At 41.6% G+C, this 22,227-nt stretch overlaps 1 protein-coding gene across 3 annotated transcripts in view; it reads right to left on the minus strand.

The window, feature by feature from the left end:
- Positions 1–1,140: 1,140 nt before the first annotated feature.
- Positions 1,141–22,227, minus strand: part of LOC106921709 (C-terminal-binding protein 2) — a 110,680-nt gene continuing 89,593 nt past the window's right edge. For 2 of the 3 annotated variants that reach the window (XM_014993560.2, XM_088016617.1), the window contains 7 exons: positions 17,281–17,425; positions 14,279–14,485; positions 8,736–8,950; positions 6,821–6,951; positions 5,095–5,222; positions 4,758–4,875; positions 1,141–2,763 (listed from right to left, as the gene is read on the minus strand). In XM_014993560.2, the coding sequence (XP_014849046.2) occupies positions 2,583–2,763; positions 4,758–4,875; positions 5,095–5,222; positions 6,821–6,951; positions 8,736–8,950; positions 14,279–14,485; positions 17,281–17,425 (1,125 nt within the window). In that variant the 3' untranslated portion in view covers positions 1,141–2,582. Of the gene's footprint in view, positions 2,764–4,381; positions 4,457–4,757; positions 4,876–5,094; positions 5,223–6,820; positions 6,952–8,735; positions 8,951–14,278; positions 14,486–17,280; positions 17,426–22,227 lie in introns of all 3 variants that reach the window. The other variant, XM_088016618.1, reaches the window with a different exon arrangement.

Consider the following 22,227-nt stretch of genomic DNA (forward strand, 5'->3'; position numbering starts at 1 on the left):
TTTACTGTTGTAGTTCCAAGAAATGCAAAACCCGGGTTGGGTTTTATCCAACGTGTTTGGATTTTAAACCAGTGAGTTCAGAAAAAAAAAAAAAAAAAAAAAGTGGACAGTATTAAATTAAATTTCTGAATTTTTTAAATTTATTTATTTTTTTAGAATATGAAGGAAAAACTCCATTCTATACCTGTAATATATGAGATCAAATATTTTGGGTATATACAACTAGGGATGCACAGATATAAAAATCTGGGGAGATATGGATGAAAACTGATATTTATCAATATTATATACATTCCCCTTCCCTTTCAACACCAAAACAAATGCAGCAATATAATGTACTCTCTAGGGCAAAGACTAAAATAAAAAAAATAAAGTTGTAGGAAAAATCTAGACTGTAGCCTGTAACTTCAGGGAAAATATTGGCTACATTATCAATAATTACAGTTAGAGGATTGAGGGGAAAATAACACAACCACTTTTCAAATTCTGTGAAGATAATCGTTAATTAAAAAAAAAAAAAAAAACCTTCCTTGGGTTGTGCTATGCATCATTACTGAGTACTTTTAGTGTATGGAGAATTAAACACAGATGTGTTCAGTCCTACAACAGGTCATTTTCAGAAAATAACCTGCAAGTCTGGGGATATGTGGGTTGTAATGGTCTTGACCACATCTATAGTGGTATGGAAAAAAAAAAAAACTCATAATATTGGCGCTTTGAGTAACTTTAGTTTGTGGGAAAACTCCAGAAAGCAACCTATAAGTTTGAAGAATACACAGCCTGCACTCCATATGAGGTAAAAGCCACCGTAAGATATTTTCTTCTAACTTTGCATGTTACCTTCCAAAGTGTTTAGGAAAGACAGCCTGTAAATTCAGAGGATGTACAAACTATACGATCCATGATTTCAGACTTTATATTATCACAACCTACTAGTTGTGTCGTTTTCATGAGAAGTGAAAGTTTGTTTTTTTTTTTAAGATGGAAGGCTTGATGGTTAATTGTACTATATTTAAAATAAATGTATTTGATTAGATCCCGGAAGGCTTCCAGTCACGTTCGAAACAAACGTACCAAACCAGGACGTCTCCTGAAGTCGCTCGCGCCTAAAGATCGGAATCAAGTAACACGACAACTGGATCTCTGAATCATCTCTTTATTTGAACTGTACTGAATGCTAAATGTTCACCTTGTACAAGAAACAAATACAAATACTCACACTAAAAACAAAAACATACTGCTGGCTGCCTCTTCCGCTATTGTCGGGACACTAAGGAGTTTCAGCTATTGCTCTTACAGAGTACAGGACGACCCCCTTCCCCAAAGAACCAGGCCTTGAATAGAACAAAGAAACCATAAGGAGGGAGGAGAGAGAGAGAGAGGATGGATCACATAGGACTATGGTTATAGGAACATTTAACTAGGCAATACAAATCTAACAGGACTCCTCAAAACTCTTTAACACCAAAAACATATGATGCACCTTGTATAGAAAAATACCACAATGGAGAGGATGATGGAGGAGAGAACATATCCAGACTAACCGGATTAGTCTTAACTTTCTTTCTTTTTACAACTCAAGCGATGATAATTCAATGGGAGGGAAATCTGCAAAAAAGTGTTTTTCCTGAGTTAAGAACTGAAGTGTGCTTTAACCCTTTCCTGCCAGCAGTGAATTTACTCAGGAACCTGAATGATCACTGATGGTAGTCGCAGGTCCCCCTTTTTTTTAAAAAAAAAAACCGAGGTAGCTGTACACCTCTGTATATAACTTAAATCTTTAACCCTCATATCATTCACCTACCAAAAAGTGGACATCTCCAAAGTATAAAAGTGACCCCTGGTGGCGATGGTGATATTGCAGCTGTGAATTGCTGCCAGGAAAGGGTTGAAAATCACTATAGATTATTAGAACTGATGACAAATCTCATGTTTATTTGAATGATAAATAGATATATGTTGATAATAAATTCTTAATCATTCACGCTAAAAGAAAACAAAATAAAATCTTTTCTGAGCCTTAAATGGGGGGTGGGGGGGTGAGGAGAAATCTAAACAACGCACACTTGTTACATAAGGAAGGGATCGGAAAGGTGTTGGGAGTTCTGGAGGGGGATGAATGAGGTCCAGTAGCACAGGATGGTCTTTTTTTTTCTGTTCTTCTGAGAAGTGGGCCTATATTTCCCGTGAGCTCTGGTTTGTATAGGGTAGGCAGAACAGAGTCTCATCAGGTAATCATCCTGGAGCACTAAAAGCACTGGACTCTGTGTCCACAATCATAGGCATGTCCCCAAGGTGGAGGAGAAAAAAACAAAAAAAAAAACCTCAAAAACATCATCAAAGAGTAAAGTCGGTACAGAACTCAAACGGACAGAGTAAAAACCGAAACTTTAAAAGTACAAATTCCCCCGTAACACTTCCTTAGTTCCCATTTCCAGGCTGGTTCAACAGGCAGCCGCTTTGTGTCGCTTTTCACTGTCTCTTGGTCCCCAGGTTGGTCGGTTTACTTCGTGATCGGTTTTGTTTTGTTTTTTTCTGAGCGTCGTCAGATGAGATGTTCGCTGCTCGGATCCCTTCGGCTGCTATTGCTCGGTGAGGTGCTCTCTGGTCTCGCCGTGTTTGGAGGGCTGGTTTGGTGACGGGGCCTGGGAAGGGTGTGTACCAGAGGGCAGAGTGTGGGCGATGGGGACCCCACCGGGCACCATGCCCTCTAACGCCCCCGGGAGGCCGCCTGGAGCCACTCCAACAACACCCGGCGGATATCTGGCGGCGGAGGAGTCGAGGTTAAGTGCAGTGTAAGCTAAAATATTGAATTTCAGCACACATCTAGAGATCCTACTGCCTCTTTTCCACCACAGAAGCCTCTTCAGGAACTGATACACACTTATTAGAAGTTCCTACATTTAAGGCCTCAGCTTTGATGGGAGTTAGACTTTTAGAAGTACCAGAATTAAATAAAGCTATTAAAATCTTTTAGCTTAATGATTGGAAAGCAATTTGTGAAGAAGTGCTAAGCTAAATCCCCTATGCTACGGTGTATATTGAACAAATTTAAAAGTGCTAACCATTTGAGATTACTTATTCTGTTATCTCCGTCAATATTAAATGCTATTTCAAGCTGAATAAAGGGCAACAATAGGGACAACTTATAACCAATCAGTTAGATAAACATTTACCATTGCCGTGTTTATATCATCAACTTACATCTACGTACTGTACAGAGTGAAAAGTACAGTACAGAGTCTGTGCACCATTGTGTTCTGAATGATCTGAGAATGCTAATGCTAATGTCGATGGCCTTTCCACATGTGGTCGGAAAAATCATTTGGAATGTTCCCCCAACTTACTCGGAAAGTTGAAGAGTTTTTCAAATGATGATTTTGAGATCCAACATGGCTGCTCATCGCATCATCAATAGTAGCCTTTGGTGGAAACATGCTTACAAGACACACGCCTAAGAGTGCAGACATGTGGTGTCTGCAAATACGAGCAGAGCAAATTAGAAGTGGTGTTTGCGGAAAGTGCAGCTCAACGCATCAGAGGTGCTTAGTTGAATGGACGGCGTAGTCGAAGAAGTCGGAATTTCAAAATGGTGATGCTTAAGAAGCTACTGTTCACCGTACCTCTTACGAAACATCGTTTTAAAATGTACCTTTCACATGAAGGCTCGACTTAATATGTTCAGATTAGAGTTGCATAATCTTGCAACATTGATATTAGATGGACTCCTACAAGAATGTGTTGTAAAATAAACGTTTTCACCACGTCTTAGTTGATGTGAGGAGCGGCCATCTTGAAACTCAAAATTGGTCTTTATGTGACACTTTTTTTTTTATTTAGTCCTAATCACATAAACATTTTGTTACTTTTAATATCATCCGATTTGGGAGTCATGGATTTTCTTCATTTTAGTGAGATTAAATCAAATTCTCATATTTGCTAAACCTCAACCAAAAATAACTGAATTAACAAAGTTAATTTACATAAGCTATATAAAGCTCTTGGAAGGCATTCTTCCATTTGGAGTTCCTGATTTGGCTCTGTGATATATTTGAAAGGAAGAGGCACTAAAGGCTTTCTAGGAAGAAAAAAAAATCACAATAAAACCCATAAACCAGCAAAGAAATTATCCACAAACAAACAAACAAACAAAAAACAACCCAGAAAGAGGAAACCACAGAAAATCTGTCCATCCATGAGATTGCATCTGAATTGCATCATGCTTACTGGGACACTCAAAACCCACATTCACTGCCATCCAGCTCTACTCTGAGTTCAGTCAAACGGGTGAGTTCTTGAAGGGGGGTCTATAGAGGTAGGGGAGGGCACACATCAGGTGAGTTTAAGGTGAGAGGTTTCCCATCCATGGCGTCTCATTTACCTGCTCCTGATCTAGGCATTAATTTTGTCTTGGGGGATGCCAGTTGTTACAGCCGGGAGAGTTTGGTTCACTTGGCTGCATGAAAGAAGGAGACGGAGGTGGACATGCTGAGATAAAAGAACCCAGAACTGAATATAATGGACACACAGGTAGAGAGCGTCTGGGGGCTCTGTGATACAGTATCTTGCTAAATAATTCATATCCCCTGATTTTGTTTTTTACATTTTGTCCCACCACACCCACAAACAACATTGATTCTTATTGGGATCGAATATAAAACGAGTTCACTGTGAAGAAAATTATATAAAATGATCTCTGTCCTTAAATGAACAACTTTTGAAGACGCATACTGCCCTCCAGAACTTTCCGCTCCTACCTGTAGGCAGCGCCGTTGAGCTCAGGGTGAATGCCTGGTTGCTCCATAACTCCCCAGGGTGCCGTGGTAACGAAAAACTCCTTGTTCACACAGTTTCGTAGACTATCAGGGATTCGTCCTGCCAAGTGAAACGGACACAGAGTAGAGGATGAATCAATGCAAAAAAAGATGGAATGAGCCGCTAGATGGCGCCGACGAGCAGACGAGTTGACTAAACGTATGCAAATCAAGATTACGTGACAGCCTGGATGTTGTTGTGAAATACTGGTCGGGCATAAGGACACACGGAGCCAGAGCTGACACCTGTTACAGGGGGATCTGTGAATGTTCTGCGTACCTGTGATGGCTCTTCGGATTTCAGTGGCAGCCGCCTCCCTCATTTCCAGAGAAGACTGCTCACTGTACCAGGCTGTGTGAGGCGTGCAGATGAGGTTTGGCGCGTCTTTCAGAGGGCCCTGTGCAAAACTGCAGCACACACACACACACACACAGTTTCTATAAATTTTCCGACTGACAATTTTACGGTTTTATAGTTTCTAATTCTTCAAAATTTTTTGACAGCTTTTAACACTTTTACATTTTTAATAAAAAGTCATTCCATTTTTATTTATTTATTTTTTTTTACATGAGTGTTTTCCATAAATCAGCACTAAACCTGACTTCCACTTTAACAATATGGTTAAGTGGCTAATTCACTACTTTTTTGGTATTTGGAACATTTTAAAATCTAGAATCCTTAGAAAAATTTGATCAACTGAATTATCCCAAAAAAAAAAAGAATGAAACCCACAATTCAGTTTATGTGAAAATGTAAAAAAATTACATTAAGGCGATACAAACATATTTTAAACACAGAAATGTTTGATCATGCGAGGGGCTACGCAATGATGTGGAAAACTGCCAACTTGGCAGTTCTCTAGGAAACCATCACTTATAACTCTAAGTGGCGGGACGGTAAAAACACAAAGACTCATTGCTAAAGAAACCGGATGTTCACAGAAAGCATCCAAAAGCAGAGTAATGGAAAACTTAAGTGAATCAGTCGACAAGAAAGTTTTAGAGCACTTCATGCTTCCTTCTGCTTACAAGCCTTCTGCAGATGCTGATTTGATTTTTCCGTCAGACTTGTCACCTGCCCACTTGAGTACTTCTGACAGTATGATAATGCTTGAATGGCTAACAATGCCTGACCAAAACCTATAAAGCATCTATTTTACTAAAATGACAAAATAGAAAATAAATGAATAATTTTTTTTTTTTGTTGGTGTTCAAAAATACTGAGATGTGTAGAATCAGCCAGTCTCCTGTCGAATAGAAAGACAAAATTTCTCATCCTGTTTATATTCCTTCTCCTCCTCTTCCTCTGTCCTCACAACATTCCTGTCTGATCTGCTTGTGCAACGTCTCGGCAGCAAATCGGATCCATGTCATGTGGGACAATGGGGGGGGGGAAAAAAGTTATGAAATATCTCCCCCAGCCCGCCCCAACCCCTGTTGACATATTAGGTTAGTAGAGCAGGAGCTCCAGATCCATCTGGATCACTTTCAGCCTCCATCCCCTGCAGCAGCAGCCAGTCAGTTGGGCAGCCAGCCGGAAACACACAGCAACCAAAAAACTCCCATGATGCCCCTGATGCGTGAACGAACGCATCAGCACCAGCTACCCTCTGAGATCTGAAACATGGATCTCTAAAAAGGTGGGAAACTGGAGGACAAGAGTTCGGTGACTTCTTGGCTCACAGCTTAGAAGGAAGAAGGCGGATGTTTTTGCTAGCAGCTTTTAGCCGCAGTTAGCTTATGTCCAACTAAATCTTTATCTATTAAAATGTGCTTCAAGCTAAAGCAATTATGTTGTCATTGCTCCCAGGTTGAACAGTTCAAGTACATTAAACAAAGGGTGGTGAAAACACATTCTACTGGAATTTTCAGAATTGCAACACATTGTCAGTCAAAGCAATTCCTCCGCAACTCTCTGACTGAGCCTTTTAGATGAAGATCGGATGCCTCTTTCCCAACTGGCTGAACTTCCTTTCGTACGTCCGGTTCTGTCTGAGGCGACTTACGCGAAGGGCTCAGTTTCATGGACGTCCAGGGCGGCTCCCCGTATCCTGCCCTCCTTCAGCGCCTGGGCCAGAGCTTTCTCGTCCACCAGGCCTCCCCGCGCGGTGTTGACCAGGAACGCGCCCTGACGCATCTGCGACACACAGACAAAAACAAAGAAAAAAAAAGAAAACATAGTTAAAAACTGGAGAGTCCGCCTGTCTTTTCGACTATTCGCGTGATCGAGAGCTGATTATCAGACTGCGTGTTTCAGGTTTCGCATCTAAAGACCTGAAAGATAACGATGGGGGCGGATGTGGGATGCGGGACAGGGACGAGCTGGAAGATGAGAGAGCGCCACCAACGCTTTGGTGTTTGTGGAACGAAAAGTCGTACAACAAATGTGACGGGGAGAAAAATAAAGCCAATGTGCTCAGATGAGAGTAATACCTTCATCTTGACAAAAGCCTTTACACTGGCAGGCAGTCTTTAATTATTAGGCTCTACTTGTTTTGACACACACGCACACACACGCATTTCCATTTTAGCAGCTGAGAAGAACCGCCAACATTTTTTTTAGACGCATTAGTGAGGAAAAAGTGTCGCTTCATCGCAGCACTTAAAGAAGCAACTGAGAGCCATGAGCTTTGTAGAAATATGTATTTAACTGGGTTAGGCTGTTACTCCCACTCCTACTTATCTCTTCACGCATCCAGAACATCTCAATAAGGAGACTCGAACGCCGGGGAGGAAAAGCGCAGTCGTTCGCACGCCGACGCAGTCCCTCAGCTTCCCTGCAGATGTCGCCTCAGACGGCGAGTCGGAGAGCAGCTCTGTCCCCTCCGCCTCCCGCTGTGCAGCCAGTCAATATATTTGCTGTAGCCGTGGGCTGGTGCTAATTGCATTTGACAGAGCAAAGGAATGAATTTGTGTCCAGCTTTAGTGGAGCTTCAGATAAAGAGCTGGTTCTTTTCTTTTTTTGTCTTCACCCCAATTCACTCTCTGCTTTGTTTAGGTCGGGACATCCTACAGGCTGGAAGTGTGATAAAAATACAGGCTCATCAGGGCCCACTTATCAGACATCGCTGCTTTATGTTCAAGTCAGGGCAGGGCACTGATCACTTCAGATTTAACTTCTATCCTCTGAGGGTTTTTTTTCCCCCCCTACTGTCCGTGTCTGACCTTTTAAGTCCAGTCACAGCTACCTCGGAAATATCCACGACTTTATAGTTTTAATGTGTTATCCCAAGAGAAAAACTCGAACGCCTGTCAACGTGCAGTGAAATGAGAGTTTTTTTGTTTTTTTTACTTTTTTGCTTTCTTGACATGCATAAATGTTTCAGATCATATGGATGTTAACTTCAGACAAAGGTAACATGAGTAAACAAAAGGATTATAAAAAAAAAAAAAGATTATTTCCTTTATTAGGAGAAGAAATATATCCAAACAAACCAAATCCAATGTAAAAAAGTAAAAAAAAAAAAAAAGTAACAGTTGACTGTGTTTCAGACATTAACTCTTTTCTTTTCGGAATTGCCACTATGACCCAATACAGACATCAAAGTTGGAGAGACGGGTGTTTTCTTGTCTTGACAAATTTTCAAATCAAAAGGCCGGTTACTCTTGCATTTCTTCAATATTTGTTGAACATGCGGTGTAACCGCGAGACCTTCAAAACAAAAACACAAGGATATTTGTACTAAAAGACAGGCTCAACAGCTTTATTAACAGCACAGAGTAGAAATAACTTGAGAGCTGTCGTTTGTGCAGTTCTTTTAGGTGAAATTAATCAGAAGTAAATACCTTAGTTAATTAAATGAATTCTTGATTACATTGATTACAAGACCCTCTCGGTTGGTTCTCGTCCTGCGGAATGATTTCGGATAGGTTTTGAGACGGAACTATTCACCACGCACCACCACGTTAGGCTGTTTTCACCTGTTTGATGGTGAAGTCGTTGATGAGATGGTGGTTGTGCTCGTTCAGGTTGCAGTGCAGGGAGACGCAGTCGCTCTGGTAGAGCAGGTCCTGCAGGGTGTAGACGCGCTGCACGCCCAGCGAGCGCTCCAGTCCGTCCTGCAGGTACGGGTCGTAGAAGATGACGTTGAAGCCGAAGACCTTAGCCCGCACGGCCACCGCCTGACCCGAACGACCTGCGGGCGCAAATCATTTGCGTGAGCGCGTGGTCCAAATGTGTGCTAAGGAGAACATTAGTGAACAGATGTCCTTGAATTAAGACCGAGGAACATGGCAGTCAAGCCAGTAAATGACATGTAGATTTTCTTTTTCGGAACAATAATTGTCAATTAAAAATAGTTTGATCGTGATTTGGATTTCTGATGCAGATTTTTGCGCAAACACCTCTCGTCTTCAATGCAAGGGTCTCAAATCAGTTCATGACTTTGTGTAACAATTTCCGCCAGCGAAAGCTGCTTTCCTCGTCTTGAGGAGATTAAAATCATTGAGGAATTTAGGGAAAGAGTCGTGACACAGAAATCATCTCACACAGCGAGGTAACAGACAGTGATTCAGAGCGGGACTCTGCGGCACATATTAAGCCTCTCCGTCTCTCGCGGCCATGTGTTGTGTAGGATGAGAGTCTCCTCTCGAGTTGTTGGCCGGAGGAAGCGTTCTGCTCGGCGGCTGCAGAGCAAAAGGAGAGCTGTCTGGTGTTAGCTGCGGAAAGGATCGATACGACGTCCTTTATGCTCTCTGGGACTCGTCAATCTGTGATGGAGCGTCGCGTCCATTAAGAGGAGAGAGGATTCAGAACGGGGCAACATAAAGTTGCAGCTAAATTAACAGCTAATTATTCAGTCATTTTCTAAATAGGTTCTAAAGCGACGGATGACGAAGTGTTTGTAACGTGATGAGTCGTTTCACTTTTAGACGCGCCCGGCTTCGGTTTCTGTCGTAGCTACTTTATACCTTGGTATTTCCTGAGCGCACTTGAGCTCCTCGGAGTCGAGGAATCAGGGTTCCTGCACATATTTGATGACCGATTTTCAAACGTTTCCAAGCTCAGATGAGCAGACTTTCCTTATTCATTTTAAATGCACTAATGGATAATTATGGATGCTGCCCTTGACCTTAAATTCTACCTAAGTTACCAACGTTAGCCTGAAAAAAAAAAAAAAAAAAAAAATGGACGGATGGATGAGGGATAAAAGCCAGCAGAGAGCTTTGGCTGGGCTCAAGAAAATATCATCTCAGATGTATTCTATGAGTCGTAGAAAAAGGAATTCATGTTTACTACTTAAAGACATAATGTTCAATTCATTCTGTCTCATTTTTTCTTCCTCCATCTTCTCTCCTCTCTGCTATATACTTTTCATTTTTAGTTTTCCTTCTTAGAAAGGTTTCTAGATGATATTCCTTCTCATAGAAGGCCAGTCATGAATATGTTGTTACAGTTGATCACTTGAATAAAATTTTAAGTATTTATCTAATAAAAATACATATTTTCTTTCCAATACATTGGCACTTACTGAAGTACTTAAATTGGGGAATCAAATAAAAAAAAAATGTATGAAACTTATATTAAAATCATACAAAGAAATTTATTTTTTTAAATTTTCTTTTGCGCTAAAGTACACCATGAATTAATTTAAACTGCTGTTGTGTCTCACTTAGTAAACCTTGGTTAGCCTACACTATTGAGTGGTTTCTTTTTTTTTTTTTTTTTTTTACATAAAATACAAATCAAAAAGTAACTAAAAAAATATTCCAACATGTCTTTAAGATCAAGATGCATAGATTTATTTGCCACACGAATTTCCAGGTGTATTGCAGTTTTCATATCCATCAATAACAATTTGGGTCCTTTTGCAGTATTGAATTGTGGCACTTGTGGCTTTCCTTAACCCTAAAGCTGGGCTACGGAAAGCAAATCGTTGATATTTCAGGACACTGCTAGTGTGAGACGTGTATATTTTTGCACTCCAAATCTCATAACAGGAACCGTTCTGCAGCAAACGAGGTTCTGCAGCGATATATCTCAATTTCATCCACGGCCGCTCACCACCAGACAAAAGATGCCAGAGATGTGTCTGACTTGGTGCTAACAAGTTTGTTAGCACCGTCAGAGCAGAGAACACAGAAGAGGGAAGACCAACTGCGAGGGGAAGTGGTTTAGGGAGTGAACTGAGGCGTGTTTGTCAGGTGACGGTCGCGGTGCCGTTTATGTCGAAATGATGTAGCAGCTGCCTGACCCAGAGCAGGGACAGACTGTGTTTTCCTCTCTCTGCTGTGGTGCACAGAGTATTTTAGATTTTACTGGCCTGAACTAACCAAAGATAAACCATCTTGATCACTACTTGTAACTTAAATACTAATACTACATTTTTATTCACAAGCAAGCCTCTTTTGAAGGAGGAAAATTATACACTGGCCACAATTTGATAGTCGAAGGACCCAGTTCCAGATGCCACGGGAACGAGACGATTGTCCCATTTGTCCCCTCCCTGTCAGAGAGATTAATAGCTAGACAGATGCATAACAAATGACAAATGGACGGATGGATGATATAGAGATGAATGGACAAACGGATGGATGAACAATCAAGCAATCCATTTACTCCAGACTTTTCCAGACGGTGTGAGAACTCTGAGGAATGAACCGATCGCCATTCTCTGTTGTTTCTGATTGCAGCCTTAAAACTGTCCCGTCAGCAGCAGGAAGGGAGTGTCTGCAGGTGGTGTGAATCATAGCAGCCTGTTCTGAAGCTTAAAAAAAAAATAGAAGAAGTTCTCATGCAGCTGCAGGCTTCTTCAGCCATTTTCTACCTATATAAACCTTTTTATAGTTGAAACAGAATCAGATTTATTTACAGCTGATGCATTGAGCATAAAACAATATTTGCTTTTGTGGCACCGCGGCTGTAATGGAAGCTATATAAAATACCCGAGCATCAAAGCTCGTTTCCGTTCGGCTTCTTCATGCGGCTGATCAATACCAATAACTGTAAAAGAACCAGAGGATCTGTCGCCCACGGGAGCGCTTCGATGTCTGGCTCATTCTCCTCGACTCGACTTTTTGGCCTTGTGTCGCCGACCTATTCACAGAGGAAGAGTGAAGACGAAGACCGCCGAATGTTAGGTGAGGTTAAAACAGATTCCTGAACTTCGCTTCGTTCTAGCTGTCGGCACCGAAGCCAACGTGGCAGCTGGATACGACGGAAATTCAAAACAGGGGTGACCTGGATGTACTTAATGCCTTTGACTGATGTGTTGCTTCCAGTACTAAGGAAAAATAAAAAAATAAAAATCTAATTTTAATTTGACATTCAAAAATTCTTAAACATGCATTGATTGCTTATAGTTAGCTCTTGTCCAATTAATTCGTTTGTTATTCAGATAAAGACAACAAAACGAGCTACTTGAATTACTTAAAAACCCAACGAAGCAGAAAAAGCAGCAGTGACTCAGGTTCGATACCTGAAGAACCTTTTGTGTCTGCAGCTGGCAGCCCGAGCCGAGTCCTGCAAGTAAAACTCCAGGAGGCCTTTTTGCTTTTCCACTAACAATGGACGCTGTTTTGAGAACTGCTCGAGCCAGAAGGACTCGGGGATGAGGCTGGAAGTGGGAGGACTGGGTAAAAACAAGAGAATGAGGAAGGCGGTTTTCTGTGCCAGAGCCCGGTGGCTCAGTGCACAGTCAGTCCGCGCAGCTGTCTGGGACCTGCAGGTTGTGTGTGTTTGTGTGTGGACACAGAGATAAGGTGGCACTCTTCAAATGCTTATGAGAACGCCGAGCATTCGAGTGCCTGGCGATGCTGAGACAGGAGACAATGGATCAGAACCCCCCCCCCAAAAAAAAACACACACAATCAACAGGGAAACAGCAGCAGAGAGTGAAACGTACACATTTACACACACTGAGGCAGAATGGAGTACGCCATGAGGGCTGATTATGGCCGCGCGAGATGTCAGGGGAGAGCAATAACAGAGACGAAGAGTCGGAAAAACAGAAGAGAAGAAAATAATAAAGATATTATGGCGGAGCATTAGAGCAGTGGGCTGTGAGAGCGGATAGAGGGAGTCGGCCCGGAGGGAGGCCAAACAGACAACCTTGAGATAATCTGGGGGACGAGCGGAGCGGGGAAAAAAAAACCCCCCAAAAAAACAACAACCTTATCAGAGCTGAAAAACAGAAGGCCCTCTGACTGGCAAGGAGATCTGAAAACACACTACATGAAAGTAGGGACGCACTGGCCGGTGGTCGGCGCTGATCAGCGAATGCGTAGTACCCAACGCTACCAGATTGCGGGAACAACAATGATCATCGGCGTGGAAGTTATTCGTGAGGAATGCTAAAAATGAGCCATTTTCTGTCAGAGTGAGGTGTTGAAGTCAGAGGAAAACAAAGAGATGCAAGTAGGGATATAAAAAAAAACATGAGATGAGACGAGAGGAGACGAGATGAAAAACGCGTTTGGAAAAACTACGAACCCACGTGTTTTCTTTTCGCAAACGAGGCGGCTGCTTTGTTGCGGCTTCATCTGTGATTGTTGCCACGCTCTGCAGAATGTGTAAAGGAAAGCCTAATAATTCAGGAGGCCTGTGGAAGCTACAAAACCTCCTGCTGCACTTTGCATTTGATGTGCTTGTTTCTCCTGCAGCCTCCTCAGACATTATATTGATCAATAATTGTGTACTTAAGCATTTTTTTTTTTTGGTTGTGTGTGTGAGCTGAATTTCCCATGCCATCTTTGACTAGTCAGTATATTTCTGCATGTCTACTATTTAAGTAATCCAGCCAAAAAACACATTAAATTTGTCACACTTTTGTATTTTCACAGACTTTTGTATTTCTAAAGGTTTTAGAAATCTAAAATCGGATTTTGGTCACTAAGTATTTCAGATTTTTACCAGAGACGATCATTTGCTGTCTAGACTGAAACACAACTTCAAAGCGAATGGCACCTTTAGCATTCGCCGCTAACGGCTAGCCAGTCACATTATTCTGATGGTGCTTACCTAACGCTCAAGGATTGTCTGTTTCTTTTTTCTACCAAGTTCTCAAAATATTAACTATTAACTATTTAAAAATGCAGCAGTGTTGCCGTGGAACCTCGTAGCATATTAATTAGCGTCGTCAACACAACAGGGCAACTACTCAATAGTTACTTTCCTTAAAATCATATTTTAAAGTACATTTTGAGACATGGCTGCAGTTCTTTCAGGTTGCAAGAGACTTTTTTTTTTTTAGCTCAACAGCCTTTCTGGAGGTAAAGAAAGGCTCCTTGTGTATTTCTTTAAGAAGCATAATAACCAATAATAAATAACCAACCACAGCAGGTATAGCATTTTATTATGTGGTAGTTCTTAAAGGGAAATCAGAATTCCCTAAATTCTGTGCTGGCGGAATGAAAGCTAACAAAAGAGCAGAGAAAATCATCGTGGCGTCTCTACATAGGAAGCATTTTAAGGGGAAAGGAGGCGATTCATTACTGGCACAAGAATGAATATGCTGGACATTCACCAAATCCGATGAGGCCGAGGGTTTCGCCACGGATGCGGGCGGCACCAGAGGCCACCTCGCGGATCTGTTCCACGCTCTGGACCCTCGTGCCCTCCCGGAGAGCTTGATAGAGCCAGGTGTTCCGCCTGTAGAGGTTCAGGATGTGACAAATGGTGGAATCGGCCGTCTCCTCCACGGCTGCAGAGGGAATGTTGCACACAGCGATACCTGAAGGAAGAGAAAGAGGCCAAAAGAGTTTCAAGTCAATCTGAATAGGTGATATAAAATAAATAAATGATCAGTGTACACCCAAAGTATGGTTAACAACGTTAAAAAAAAAAAGAAAAGAAAAAAGAAAATTGAATTGTCGCTTGGAAAACGTTCAGCTTGAGTTGGATACAAGAAGCAACGATGCAAATATCTGTCAAAATTTGTTTGCTTCACACCAAACATGAACGCTGTGTTAAAGTACCCTGTGTAAACCCAAAAATCTTTATTTATGTTGCACCTTTTTAAATTAAAGTGAACTATCACGGCCAAACACAAGCATTCTACTGTCAGCAACAGGATGACCTGAAAACATTGAGGTTTTAGGGACTTTCTGTTGAGTTATACTCCAGCAGAGTGTTCTCAATTTAGCTGCCTTCAAGCAATTTAAACCTCTGACCTCGTGGTATTACCTCGTCTTTCCTTCGCGTCTTTTTTTTTTTTTTTATACTCCTTTCAAAGCACTTCTGCCCGCCCCGGCTCTCCGCTAATGCCCTCATCCCACTCTGTATCTCTGAGTAACAGCGCGGTGGTCTGCGGACAGCAAAAAATACCCAGAGCCTGTTCAATGTTCAATCAATGGCCTCTTTTTTCTCCTCTCAGCCGTCATATCTGCGCTGCCTTCTCGAGGCCCGATAGCTTTTTGACTCCTGTGTTGCAAAAGGCAGCGCGCTGTCGGCGAGTGGGTGGCAGTTAGACACGGTATCTCGTATTGGCAGGGAAATGGCAGCTTTGTCAGCTCTAAGAGCCGTTTGAGCCACCGAGCCTGCTGATAGGAGCCTGGGTGGTGGTTCAGAGGATGAACCAAACTCTTTTCTTCCCTTTGCTTTCGGTGGCTTTGAAAAGTCTGGCTCGTACGTAGTTCCATCTTCACGGTTCGTCTTACTGTTAACTTCGGCTTTAAACACTACTCTAAAAATGCATACCAGGAAACTCAGAAAAGGTACTTGAAGCAAGTCTTTTTCAATGGAAAATTCCCTTCAGACATAGATCTTATTTTGACCACCATCTTCAGCACCCTTTTGAATATGTTTTATTTTATTCTTGAGCACATCGCAAATGATTCGATGAATCACTCGCAAGCTATCCGGATAAATCCAAACACTGGCGCTTGAAGTGAAGCATGTCACTGACAGGTAAACAAAAGATCAAACGAGGAAGATGGCAGGCAAAACTCTCTGCGTCGGAATCAATGGAAACCGTTTGGAATAGAGCACTTTTCACAGCAACACCTCCAATCAAACACCTGCTGCTATATTGATTCAGGTTTTCTTTAAAGTAAAGCAGTGTTACCAAAACCCCCTTCACGTTTGGTCATGTGACGAATCCAGCTTTTAAGTAAATTCCACATATTTTCATTGGGGTCCAGGGGTCAGGGCGGATGTATTAACCCACTAAAAACATGCACTATCTTTTGCATAAGCAGTTTGGTGTGTTTGGGATTATCGTCCTGTTGGAGCACGCATTTAAGTGTTAAACTGAGGCAAAGTCGAAGACTTCAGAGGTACACTCCCCCTCCGACCCCCCCCCAACATGCTGTTGTTTTTGTGTAAATAATCAGAAATAACCCCACAGCATAATGGCGCCACCACCATACTTGACAGCTGCTACTGTGTTTCTAGATTTGAAAGCCTCACTTTGACTCTTCCGAATATACTTCTCATTACCGGTCAAATGTTTTGTCTCATTTGACCGCACAACTTTTTTCCCCCCCAGAAAAATATTTGACCTCCACATGCAGATGGTCGCAAATTTCTAACAAGCATGACGGTGTCGATTCTGGAGCAGAGGCTTCGTTCTCGAGCAACACCAATCCTGTGACGTTTATAGCTAAATTAAAGCCTCAGCAATGATTGAGAACACAGCAACACTTTTTCCAATTCATAGCACTTTTTGAGTCTCAAAGATTCCCGAGTTGTTCCTGAACTTTTAACCAAATTCCCCTCATATAACTACTTACACTTACTAGAACTGATAATTTAGAAATATGCAGCTCTTAAGATATGACTCCATAATAGTTTTTTTTTTTTTCATTGTTTGGGTACATTTTAATCATAAATATTTACCATTCTTCTAAGATCTTCATTGAGTTTTTCCATTGATCTGCGTGTTGCTCAATCAAACGAGGATTGTCAAACAGACGTTTTAAAGCTATTTTCAAACCTTAAGATAGAGCGGTACAGTAAGGCAACAAAAAGTAGGAAAAGGTGTCAAATGCCGGGGTCTTTTCCCCGTCTATAAAACACAAAAACGAACCACTTGATTAGCTCCCAAACTGAACAAAATATTTTCTATTAAAAAAAACCCTAACAAATTAATAAAAAAAAAAAAACTTCCTGCAAGACCTAAAGGTAGTGCCAAACTGTCAGCCAAATGGCATTTTGTGGTTAATTTAATAGCGTAAACCTCAACTAGGCTTTGTAAACTAGACAGTAAAAATAATGCAATGCCAGGATCATGATCAGCTTTGCCATAACCTCACTTTTAAAATGACAACCGAAGCAGCCACTTGTTCTCCACTATTGGACTCTGATGCTAAAAACTGAGGTTGTCATCACAAACCATTGCAGCATTTGTTTCGGCTTTAGATCAAAGCCTATCCTAATTCCGTGTTGTTGCACCAAAATAAAAGCATTAAGAACACACTGTCGGTTCTAAATGTGAACACGATAGTTCACACGAGCACAAGAATTCACGTGTAAAACGTATACGTGAATAGAGGGATATTTAAAACCCCAAAAATAACAATTCATTACCTAGCTCTCCAGCCGCCTTGATGTCGATGTTGTCATATCCGCTGCCGATGCGGATGATGATGCGTAGGGCTTTGAACTTCTCCAGGTCCTCTCTGGTCAAGGTGATGGTGTGGTACATCATGGCTCCCACTGCCTCATTTAGCACCTGCAGATAAAACCAAGACAAAAAAAAAAAAAAGACACAAAAATATTTCCCTTTTCCTTTTAATTAAATTCGTATCTCTTGCCGTGTGCTTACAAAATCTGCTTCTCCTTTGAATGGACTTTGCAACTTTGCACAGATCATGTGATTATTCATACTCATTAAGCCAAAAGATTTTTTTTTGTTTTTTTACCCAACAGGATCAAAATGTTCCTGCACTGGATATGTGTAGTTACAGCCACCAGAGTTGAGTGGCTGGTTGTCTTCCATTGAAACACCAGGAGGCCTCTGCTCTATTCAGCTTCCCACTGACAAGGGACGCTGCTTTGGGTCAACACCAGCCAAACTGACCAACAGCACAGGCTGCAGAAAGCCGGACTGGGTAAGAAAGAAGGCTGTGTGCGGTAAGAGCCCATGAAGACTGGATAGAGAAGAGGAGGAGGCATTCTTAGTGTGTGTTTGCGTCTGTGTGTGTGTGAGCGTGGGCAGGGAGGCAGGCATGGACAAAAAGATAAGGTAGAACTCTGGAAGGGCTTGAGAGAGTAGAGCATCTGTCAGTCCAGGATGTTGAGAAAGGCCAGAATGATGTACAAGCAGCGGAAAAAAAATAAATAAATAAATAAAATGTTGCAGAGTGCATTTGCCTGGATCTGTACTGCTGCGTGATCACCAGGACTCCACTCAGGGTGTTTATCCGTCTCCATGGTGAGGTCAAGACCGATTCTGACTAGACATTCACAACAACAGAGTCAAATTTTGCGCTAAGAAGATAATATTTTAAAAAAACTACACGCCCGTGCCCATCGCGATCAAATATCAGTTTCAGAGTTTCACAGCGTTGCATCAACTTCTCTTGAACGAACGCTCTAGCCAGTCTTTCTGTGAATACATTAATGCATTTCTGTTTACTTAGGAACTGCACAGTATATAAACTATTGATTATTGTCAGTCATTAAAATATGATCTCTCTCTTTTTATAAGGTGTATGTGAATATCTGCATAACCATTTCAGCTGTTCATAAAGCCGTTCATCCACAAAAAGCAAAAAAATACAAATAAACATAATTACACCTACTTTCGATGTTTGCAGAGACCAGCTGACTCACCTGAAACGACTATTGATTAAACCAAAAATAACCAGAAGTGACCTCCTGCTGGTGGATAATCATGACTGGAGTCACATAACCACATTTCTGTATGCTGAGTGGATTACATAGAAAATTACTTTCAGTAAATGGCGATGAAAGTAGATTTAAAGTATCTTTAGTTGATGTGTAGTGCCTGCACTGGTTCCCTTAGCCAAAAAGTCACACGAATAGACCAGAGCTGCAAACGACAAAGATGGCAAAGTGAGGAACAGCACCAGAAAAATATCTTTATCCAAACGACATTAGAAATGATAGTCAAGCTTTTGCAGCACATGGTAAAAAAAAAATATAACCATTAAAAGGTGCTTGAGAGGATAAAAAGGAAGAAGCTATTTAATCTCTTTCAGAGGACAGTGGAAATAACTTCTGTTCTTTTAATGTTTGTTCAAAAAGTTTTTTTGTTGTTGTACAGCTACATAATCCTGGTCAGTGAATCAGCCTGGGAGCGAACAGACGTTCATTGTTTAAAGCAGAAAAAATAAATCCTGTCAAAGGTCAAGAACTACAGTCGGAAAGGAAATAGGGATGTGCCGTCAAGCTGTGTTAAATTAATGCAAACCTTTGCATATATAGTTAAAGTAGTTACTTTTTAAGTTCACGCTAGAAAGTTTTGGGGTATCCCTCAGAAGATCCAAAGAATCGGCAGTGGATGAATCTGAATTGTGCCACCTGCAGAGATCAGTAGCAGTGAAGTACCCGAGGGCTCTCAAGGTGACCTGGCCTGCTAGTCGGTTTGATGAGGATCTAAACTACTCCCCCCCTCAGTATCTGCCCGGGCCCCTGTCACCGCCTAAATAACAGCGCTACATTCACCTCCAGCCAAACTGAATTAGCTTTCCTGTGATTAGTAGATTAGCTCTGAATTTCCATACTGCTTTTATTAGCACTGTGTCCTGGACAGGCCTTCCAGATACTAGTTCAAGGTTAAAACACTCCTTACACACACACACGCACACACACACACACACACACACACATACCAACACACAGGCATGCACACCAACATCCCTCTGCACTGAAAGCTGAAATATTTTTTCATTTTCCTTCTGAGCTTGAGGAGAAGATTGTTGGAATTTGGTCATTTATTTTAATGAATATTTTTGATCATTATTTTATTCAGGGTTCCAACAAATTTTCCGTCTAAAAATGTCACCCTTTTCCACACCCGATTTTCTTAGGCTTTTATGGACATTTTTAAAATGCAACACAGTGAAGTTCGCCATGAATTTATAGCTGTTATTTCGGCAGCGGGCAGGCTTTAAGTGTGCTTCAAATAAATAAACAGAAGCTGGGAGAAAGGAGGGAAAGATGGAGGGATGTGGGGAAGGGAGAGTGGAAAAAGAACAGATGGAAGAAAGGAAAACGGTAGGAAGGATCATTAAGACGACGAGACAGTGAATAACAATCGAGGGAAACTTTTCATACTGTTCACACCTGAAATCTAATTCTGTACTTTTCAAAACGGTGCAAAAACTCTGAGTGTTTCGTCACTGCATGGGAGCTTCAGAAAAAATAAATATCACTTAGACGCCTATCAAACAGAAAACCATTTGTGTGTGTTTGTGTGTGTCTGCGGTTAACCGTGGAAGGATTTCATGGTTATGAAGTCACCCGGCACACGGTCCAGGGTGGACGCAATGTGGTTGGAACATTGAGAACAAACTTTTTTTTCCCATCTGACAGGAAAAGCTGTTTTGTTAAAATAGTTGCCGCTTAAAACTACTAAGCATTGATCACTTAATAAAAGTGCAGCAGGGAAATGACAGAATAACCCCATGTTTAGGATGCTATCAAAACCTCCTTTTGACCTCATTTTTGAAATCCACGTTGGCAATAAAACAGGAACGTGAGGAAAAAGGGAGATTAACATCTCATCTTAAGTTAAGAGCGTACTGGAAACGTTAAATAAGGGCAAATTCAGCACAAATACACACAAAGAACAGCTGAAAATTTGCATTTGTAAATGTTCCCATTTACTGGAGAAAGTTACAAAGACGAGGAGAACGGTACTAATTTCAAGCTTTTGAGGTTTTGTTTAAAACCATTCCTTTTCCACGACGGAATAACTAATTTGCTCTGTACTGTTCTAATCAAAACTCAATAAGCTTAAACATATGCATACACTCCCACTAATAATTTTAAAATGGTTCCCTAGGCAACCACCCACTGTTTGAATCCATCAACCAGCTTCTGGCATAATTTTGGATGAATATTTTTCAACTCTTCTGTGATTAAGTTGGCTGTCTGATAAACGCCCAGTCTTTGTCATAGTCCATTACGTTTCTAGAAGCTCAATGTTGGCCTACCTTATCCTGCTGTTATGCTTTTGAGGTGACTCCCCCCCCCCCCACCTGTGAGTTTCAACCATCTAGGTGATGTGAGTTAGAAATGAGAGAATTTGGAAGTAGTCCAAATCCCGCTTTGTGCAATGTCCCTACTCCACTGACATCAAAACAGTCCCACAGGATGACACTGCCACCACTTTGCTTGATAACTGTTTGTGTTCTTAGGTCTAAAAGCCTCAATTCAAGAAAGACTCAAGAAACACCTATGGTCACTTGCTCGACCGATCGTTTTGCGCTTTATTTGGTTTGTTCAATCAGGTTTGGCCCTTGAGAGACGCCGTCCTTTGGAAACGCCGACTTCGCCTGCAGACGTACCTACTTGGTTCCGTCAGTTTCCAGCTCATGGCAGGCCTGAATCTTGTTGTTTCTGAACATCCTAGCCTATTGCTGTATGAAAAACCATCGGAGAAATACTTTCAAGAGAAACTACCAGCTGCAGACCTTGATTACTGACATATTATATTATATTATATTATATTATATCATATTATATTATATTATATTATATTTACTGGGTTCCACTACATCGCTAAGCTTAACACTTTCAGTGGCTGAGTCAAGCTGAACTGTGTGATAAGCCATTCTTGACAGAATGCCATGTGGGCTGCGATCCAAGCTTTACAAGCGGTATATGAGGCTGTAACGACCGAAACAAACACAAAGGATCATTGACCTTGGCGGACGAGCACAGGTGCTGAATTTCACTGAAGTGGGTTTGTAAGGTTTTTTTTTGCTCCGTCATCGCTCGAGTGTCATCATTCCCGTCTCGCCTTAAAAAAAAAAAAAAAAGTTATGGATCCGGCAGGAGACCCGTTGGTCTTTTAGTTTTACACAACTCACAACTCGCAACTCCAACGTAGGCGCGCGGACGCGCTCGTCTACATTATGCAGAAATTCCACAGTTATCAACACTACATCTCTGCATACATGCAGCGCAGGAGAGATATTGGACATTTTCAATCTATCACGCCCCTCTGGGTATCCAGACTGCGGGTTATTACTGCGAACTGCTGAATATGCTGCTGAGGTGAACATTACAATCATGTTTTTCCTGATAAGGTAGTGTTAAAAACAAACAAAAAGGCACCCCCCGCTCCCCTCCCTCGCCTCTTCTCTGCCCGGGGTCTGTGATTGAATTGATCTTTATGCAAATGCTTCTTTTTTAATATGTCCTATTTTCATAAAGACAGCGAGACGAAAAGATGTAGCGGCTCGCTCTCCATCTTCAGATGGAGAGATCGCTCCTGGGTGATACCCATCTCTGCAGACGTATATTGTTTTGCAGCCAGAGCGCTGCATAAAAGACAATAAA

This window comes from Poecilia mexicana, unplaced genomic scaffold (assembly GCF_051168715.1).
Source record: "Poecilia mexicana isolate PSO_F unplaced genomic scaffold, ASM5116871v1 scaffold_19, whole genome shotgun sequence".
NCBI lineage: Eukaryota > Metazoa > Chordata > Actinopteri > Cyprinodontiformes > Poeciliidae > Poecilia > Poecilia mexicana.